Source organism: Nicotiana attenuata, unplaced genomic scaffold (assembly GCF_001879085.1).
Source record: "Nicotiana attenuata strain UT unplaced genomic scaffold, NIATTr2, whole genome shotgun sequence".
Classification (NCBI taxonomy): domain Eukaryota; kingdom Viridiplantae; phylum Streptophyta; class Magnoliopsida; order Solanales; family Solanaceae; genus Nicotiana; species Nicotiana attenuata.
This window is the reverse complement of record NW_017670438.1, coordinates 125,444-133,259: the sequence shown is the minus strand read 5'-3', so window position 1 is coordinate 133,259 and position 7,816 is coordinate 125,444. Positions and strand designations below refer to the sequence as shown.

Here is a 7,816-nt window from a genome sequence, read left to right as displayed (position 1 = left end):
TAATAGTACAATGTACAAATATTATATATAAATAGACATTTAGTATTTAGTTTAAATGGTTGAATAAATAATTATTTAAGTTAATTATTATTATTTTCCGCTCGATATCTTGTACCCTCCTAATAAAGGGATTAAGATATTCTTTCACTAGAAAATAATGAATTCCTACTTGTCAATTCTATACTCGTAGTAACTTTTTACACCATCAAATTATATTTATTTATTGTAGCAGGTAATCTTTTTTCTAGATTATGTATTACCATTTTAAGGAGACTTATTTGTATATATTCTTTAAATGACATAATAATATAAAAATTCTTTATACTATGGCATATATAACCTTTTTTTTTTGTTTTTTTACCTAGCGTCCAATATTTACATATTGTGGATTCGTACCACAAAGTATCACTTTGGAAGTAAAGCTCCCAACTAAAATTGACTTTATTTTAAAGCTCGAACTCAAAATATAAGAACGAAAAAATACTTATCATTCCATCATTAAGGTAATGCTAATGTATATAACTTAAACTGTTCTTAAATGTTTCTTTCAATGGAATATTTTTGAAACATTATAGAAAAAAGTATTCCCTAAGAAAAAGATAGATTATTCAGTTCATTACACTTGTCTTGGTGGTGGGGTCCACTTACCTCCATTTAACACCATGTTTAGAGAATTAAGCAAGATTTCTTATACTTACACTAATCTTTTACACCTCTCCAAACTTTCAGTGAAAACACACACACACACACACTAGATTTTCAAGTCATAAGAGCAAAAGAACAAAGCTCAAGAATGGTAGTACTACTATTTTCCAAGAATACATAAATCCAAAGAAAAAAAAGAATCTTGGAAATAGTAGATCAAGAAAATGGAACTTACTATAAAGAAAACAAAATGGATGCTACCTCTAGTTTTTGCCATTTTAATCTCCATTTTCCTAATCATTTTCATTTCTACTAAAACCCCATTTCAAAAATCACCCAATAAAGCTAAAGTTCCAATCTTTGTTGAATCAAAGCTACATACATCTCAAACTAGGCCTATTTCAACAATACCCAGATTAGCTTATTTGATATCTGGTTCAAGTGGAGATGGGGTTAGTTTAAAGAGAACATTAAAAGCATTGTACCATCCATTGAATCAATATGTAGTTCATTTAGACCTTGAAGCACCAGTTGATGAGAGATTAGAGTTAGTTAACTTTGTTAAAAATGAGCCTTTATTTGTTAAAGTTGGGAACGTGAGAGTAATTGTGAGATCTAATTTGGTTACTTATAGAGGTCCTACTATGGTTAGTAATACACTTCATGCTGCTGCTATTTTGCTTAAGGAAGGTGGTGAGTGGGATTGGTTTATTAATCTTAGTGCTTCTGATTATCCTTTGGTGACTCAAGATGGTATGTGGTTAAAACTATTTTCTTGAAATCATTTTTGGTCCTTGTTCTTTCCTTTGTGTTTGCTAGTGAATATCCTTTTCTGAGCTAGTTGTCATTGTTTGTTTAATATTTTAGTTTTCCTTTCAATCATTTGTTGAGATTTTTGGTTTTCAGATTAGGTAAATGTGGTGCTTGCTATTGCTTCCTTTCTTTTAGTTTCATGTAGGTAGAGGGGGGCCAGGATTTGAAATTATGGGTTCTGAACTTGCCACCGAATCCATTGCTTGTTTTACTTACTGGGTTAACAATTAAATATTTAGACATATCTAATGGATTTCCTAATACAAATTTAGGGTCTAAAGAAAAGCTGTTGGGTTCGTCCGAACCCGTAGTTAATACTCTAGCTCCACTCCTGCTTGCAAATGATGCTAACTAGTTTCAATTAAGACTTAGTTGTTGTTACTCTAATGCAGGAGCCCTTTGAATTTGACAAAAGACCTGTATGCTTGTCTAAATATAAGTGTGAGATTTTAGAGAATCCCAATTTGCGTTACAAAAATAATATTTTAGTATTGGAATGAGAGCCTTGACGCAGCGGTAAAAGTTGTTGCTGAAACGGCATCTTGCAGAAATGCGAGGTAAAGCTTCATACATAAGATCCAATGTGGTCCGACCCTTCCCCAAACTCCGCACATAACCAGAACTTAGTGCACCTGCTGCCTTTTGTTTTTCCCAGTGTTGGAGATGAGCCTAAATAGAAACTATTGGATATAGAATATTCATGTACTGCCCGGCTAGTTTGGAATTGAGGTGTTTATGACTAATACATAGACTGTTTTTTTTTTTTTGGTTTGGTTTAGGGATGGGGGCACTTTCTGTCCAGGGGATTGTTATGCAACAGTTTTAGAATACTATGCTAATCCTATCATCTGGAAAAATAAATTAGTAAATTTGTTGTATCCAAGTTTAATACGAGTTTGAAGTTGTTTTAAGCAGCTTCCATGTAATATAAGTGCATGAACTGGTTCATTGAGAAAAGACTTGTGTGTTCGTGTAGATATAAGTGTGAGACTTTAGAGAATCCCAATTTGCCATAAAAAGCAAAATATATAGTATTGGAATGAGATGAGCCTAAAAATAAATAGAGCTTAATGGCTGCAATTCATATAGCCGCCCTTCTATTATGGAATCGAGGTGTGCTTCATTGTACATTTAATTGATTCCTCTTTTTTTGGGGGGTGGGGTGGGGGTGGGGGTGGGGGTGGGGTGTGTTGGGGGAGCACCTTTGTGTCCAGGGGATTGTTGTGAAATATTTTTAGCATAACTCTTTATCACGTGAACTGGTTCATCGATTACCCTATTTCTAATGATGTTGTGCCTTGATATTGTGTTTGACAGATTTACTTCATACTTTTTCAACCGTGCCAAGAGAACTTAATTTTATTGAGCATACAAGTGACATTGGATGGAAGGAGTATGTGGCTCGCATTCATTTGATCAATTAATAAATCATATCTTTGGTGCTTAGAATTAAATGAGATAGAGGAAGCTGGTTTATCTTACTAAATTTTATATTTCTGCTTGTAGATACCACAGAGCCAGGCCTGTAATAATCGATCCAGGGTTGTACAGCCTGAATAAATCAGACGTCTTCTGGATCCCACAGAAAAGAAGTATGCCGACAGCATTTAAACTATTCACAGGTGAGGATTTTGTTCATTTCTGAGTCAATTACTGGTGGACGTAAAAGGAAGTGATCAAGCTCTTTTTAGCTGCCTTGTTCCTTTGCCTCCTTAATTGTCGATTCGGGTCTCAAAGTCCATATTAACTCATCTAAAACCTCCAATAAAGCACCTGTAAAATATTCTATGGTTGGTTTCGGCGTGTTTTCAGCTAATCCTGTCGTAAGATCTCCACAAGTTATTCATGTCTTTGGAGTGTCTTTGCTTTCTTCTTACTATTTTTCTTTGTAGAGTATCTGCACATGTTGATACCAAGAATTTTTAGATTAAGTTAAAACTCCAAAACCAGGTTCACCTCACTTATCTTCCTACTACTGTCTGAGAATTAGACGTCTGTTTAATTTGTGCATCTTATGCATTTAACTGTTATTGCCGCTTAGTTCTTAGTTCGAGTATGACTTATCCCGTATTACACTAAGATCTCAAAACATTTTGTAGTGAATTATATTTTGTTATAACCTAAAGCATATGATCGTTCGGAATATCTGAGGCATCAAAATTGGGAAGGATATCAGACCTGAGCTGATGAAACATTGTAAGCATTTGGCAAAACTATACAAAGATGACTGCACAGAAAATTTGTATGAATTAAAAGGAGATCTTGGTATGTAGACACTCTCAAATGTTTGCCTCTGTTTCCTAGTACTTGGCTACTTAGCAAGGGTTTGTGAGAAGGCCTTCTGAAAAATAATAAGAAGAAAGCAAAGACACACCAAACAACCATTTCCTTTTCTTCTTGAATATCAAAATGTATACTGCATCATTGTGGCAGCAACAGAGAAACTCATTTCGAGCTAGCACCGTTCTATTGCACTTACATAAAGTTTCTAACATTAAATAAGTTGTCATAGGTCAAATTCCCTCTTTTTTCACTTCCACCTTTTTGCATCCAAGAGTGTGGCCGAGTGGTTAATGAAGTAGGTGGAGAACCATTAGGTATCAGGTTCAAATCTAATGGAGACAAAAAGCACTTGGGGTTTCTTCCCATCTGCCTAAGCCTTAGTAGGTAGAGCTACAAGGTACATGTGCTGGTGGGAGCTAGCACGTACCCGGAAGAATAGTCGAGATACGCGCAAGCTGGTCCGGATACTGTTAGACATTGGGCTTTAAAGTAGAAGAAGTGTGAATTGGAAATGGAGGGAAATAAAATGGAGGGAAATTGAAAATTTGAAGAAGTGAACTTTTGTCTTGCACTTTGTCCCTCATTGGTGAGGGACAACCACAGTTGTGTGCTTATATATAGAATCACTTCTTAAAGCTCTTAAAAGGAGTTGAAGAGAATGAACCCTCGCGCCGTCGTCGCTCGGCTCGGCTTCGGCTTTAGATTTGTCAAATGATCGATCGAATGTGGTTGTCTTTCTTGATACAACTTTCATCTATGATCTTTCTTGATATAGCCATTCCCATTCATGTGGGGGATTGTTGGACTTTAAGCTATTGGGCTTTAAAGTAGAAGAAGTGTGAATTGGAAATGGAGGGAAATTGAAAATTTGAAGAAGTGAACTTTTGTCTTGCACTATGTCCCTCATTGGTGAGGGACAACCACATTTGTCTGCTTATATATAGAATCACTTCTTAAAGCTCTTAATAGGAGTTTAAGAGAATGAACCCTCGCGCCGTCGTCGTCGCTCGGCTTCGGCTTTGGCTTTGGATTTGGATTTGGATTTGGATTTGGATTTGTCAAATGATCGATCGATAAGATTATTTTTGGACAAAATTTATTTAATTATTTAATAATTAATTAAATGCCAAATCACTGTTGAAAATACGCCAGAATCCTGCGGTAGAACCGCGGCAGGCAGGTTCAGAAGGCCCCTCTGACCGCGGTTCTGCCGCGACCGCGGTAGAACCGCGGCAGACAGCGTATTCTTCTGAAAAGGCACCTTTTCCAGACATATAATTGCCTATAAATTCTGAGGCAAGGCTCCATTTTTTATATACGAAAAACACTCCAGATCTTCTTTCTTTCTGAATATACTGCATTCTAATTCGCAGTCTCTCTCTCTCAAATTCGTAAGTGTGATTTTGCTCCGTTCTTTAAGTTCGTTGGTATCCTGCAGTTTGTATTGCCACTGTTGCAGGAAGGTTTATTCCGTTTTATCCTGGGAGGATTTAATCCATTACCTTGGCAACGTGTGAGGGGGTTAAAATTCCTTAAGGACACACAAGCAAATTGTGGACTCGGAATATTTCTTAAACTCTACTATTTTACCATATTTCTTTAATTCTTCTAACAGTTTTGTTTTTCCTGATTTTGTGTTTTAACACAGTAACGCTCACAGATACCACCGTCATAACAAACGTTGTCATAGCTCAAATTCCCTCTTTCTTGGCTCCTGTATATCACTGTTTCTTCTTGAGCCGAGGGACCATCAGAAACAACCTCTCTACCTTTACAAGGTAGGGGTAAGTCTGCGTATATATTACCCTCCCCAGATCTCACTTATGGGATTATACTGGGTTTGTTATTATTGTTGATGGTATGATCACAGTTTCAATAATGCTCTTTGTCTCACGTCTATGATATTAACAATGTAAAATTATGTTTCTGTACAATGAAAAATCAACAAATATAACCTATCAAAGATTTTAAAAATGTGCTGTTATCACTTTTCCTCAGGCTCTGCTTGGATGATGCTCTCTCGCCCCTTTATGGAGTACCTTTTATGGGGGTGGGATAACCTCCCTAGGATAGTCTTAATGTACTATGCCAACTTCCTTTCGACGCCTGAAGGATACTTCCACACTGTCATATGCAATGCAGAGGAGTTCATGAACACTACAGCGAGTCATGACCTGCATTTTATATCCTGGGACAATCCTCCAAAGCAACATCCACATTTTCTCAGTCTTAACGATTACCAGAACATGGTCGACAGCAATGCATCATTTGCTAGAAAATTTGGAAGGAACGAGCCAGTGCTCGACAAGATTGATTCTGAGCTCTTGGGACGCGAAGCTGATGGTTTTGTTCCTGGTAGTTGGTTTGAAGGTGGAGATGCAAATGCTACCATCTCACAGTACATATTAAGAAACATAACTTCACTGAGACCGGGGCCAGGTGCACAGAGAATAAAAACTCTTATTTCTGATCTTTTATCTGATAAAGATTTTCACAAAAAACACTGCATTTAGTTCCTGGTCGCGTGACAAAATTGATTTGCTATTGCGAAAGTCTCTCAGTTGAATAACAGATTAGTCGACAGTTGCTTACTGCCCTTGAACGCGATGTATTAATAATCGGGGATGGAGCAGCTATACCATATTCCAACATATACTGCTGTGAAGGTTAAGTCAGGAGTAGATATGTATTGTTTTTGTAGGATACTTGTATTTTTGTTAGCCAAAGTGCTGATGAGATGTTACTATTATTGAATGAGGTACATTTTTCAAAGGCATGAATAATGCTATGCTACAGTACCATTGTTTTGGGTCGGGTTTGTCCAGCGGGTCAGCTAATACGGGTGGGTTTGACAGATTTATAAGGAATGAGACACGTCATTAAAATTTGTAATATGTTTTAACTAGTTTTCGGCTGTTAGTTTTAAGGGTAGGTTTGAGCAAAAAATTTAATGGTAGGGTAAATATTGGCTTAATAGGTGGACGGAGGACAATTTTGTATCAATATAATATTTTTTTAGTTAGTTTTTGGCTGTTAGTTTTAAGGGTAGGTTTGAGCAAAAAATTTAATGGTAGGGTCAAATTTGGCTTAATAGGTGGACGGAGGACAATTTTGTATCAATTATAATATTTTTTTTAATTTAATTTTAGGCTGTTAGTTTTAAGGGTAGGTTTGAGCAAAAAAATTTAATTGTAGGGTTAAATTTGGCTCAATAGGTGGACGGAATGTAATTTTGTACCAATTCTAATAGTTCAGGGATAGTTTTGGCCTTTTCCGTCTTGTTAAAATGAAACCTTAGGCCCCTTGAAATCAAACTTCTATAGTTCTACTTAAAGTAAAAGCTAGTATTTGAAGGGTTTTGTTGCGTTTAACTTTTTACACCTTCATTAGAAAGTGTACAACAAAAATTCGTGAAGTAACCCGCATGTTACTTGAAAAGAATGCGGGGTACAAATTTGAACTCTTTATGTCAAGTGTGAGACAATAACTTGATCATAACAACAAAATATTAAAACTTGGTTTGGTGAATTGAAATTTGCCTTAGGAGTCATAGGACTTCCAATCGGAAGCGGATCCAGAATTTGAAATTTATGGTTTCTACTGTTTATAACGACATTAAATTAATATACAATAATAACTGAGTTGAAAATCAAATATTTATAGATATATAATAAATTATTTAATACATTATAGAGATCGGGCAACAACTATTAGGTTCACGTAAACTGATATGTTATACAATGGATCCGCCCTGCTCCCTGTTACTTCGCGAGATAGTATACTGAGGTGCTCCTTAGCATTTCTTGGAAGGCCGAAATACACAAATAGCCCATTTTAAGAAGACTGTTTAATACCTAGCCAGTATTTAATGTAACTATCTAAAGTTTAACCACGTTATAATAAATAACTAAAATTTGAATAAAAATACCCGGGGGCGAAACTAGCCCTTTGAATACGGGTTCGGCTGAACTCAGTAACTTTATCCAAACCCTGTATTTGTCTTTAAAAACCATTGAATTATGTACAAATTGTTAATTTAGAATCCAGTAACTTAAAAGAAACTAACTACTGGACC

At 36.0% G+C, this 7,816-nt stretch overlaps 1 protein-coding gene across 1 annotated transcript; it reads left to right on the top strand.

Annotated features, from left to right (window-relative positions):
• Positions 1-686: 686 nt before the first annotated feature.
• Positions 687-6,542, top strand: LOC109239413 (beta-glucuronosyltransferase GlcAT14B-like). Its single transcript, XM_019405979.1, has 4 exons — positions 687-1,398; positions 2,776-2,851; positions 2,965-3,080; positions 5,740-6,542. The coding sequence occupies exons 1-4, from the start codon at positions 870-872 to the stop codon at positions 6,252-6,254; spliced, it is 1,236 nt and encodes a 411-aa protein (XP_019261524.1). The 5' UTR covers positions 687-869; the 3' UTR covers positions 6,255-6,542.
• The last annotated feature ends 1,274 nt before the right edge of the window (positions 6,543-7,816 follow it).

Excerpts from the sequence above, each read along its gene's own strand:
- LOC109239413 (XM_019405979.1), top strand. The coding sequence starts at position 870 with ATGGAACTTACTATAAAGAAAACAAAATGGATGCTACCTCTAGTTTTT. Across the intron at positions 1,399-2,775 it reads TCCTTTGGTGACTCAAGATG|ATTTACTTCATACTTTTTCA; the intron begins GTATGTGGTTAA and ends TGTGTTTGACAG. Across the intron at positions 2,852-2,964 it reads AGTGACATTGGATGGAAGGA|ATACCACAGAGCCAGGCCTG; the intron begins GTATGTGGCTCG and ends TTCTGCTTGTAG.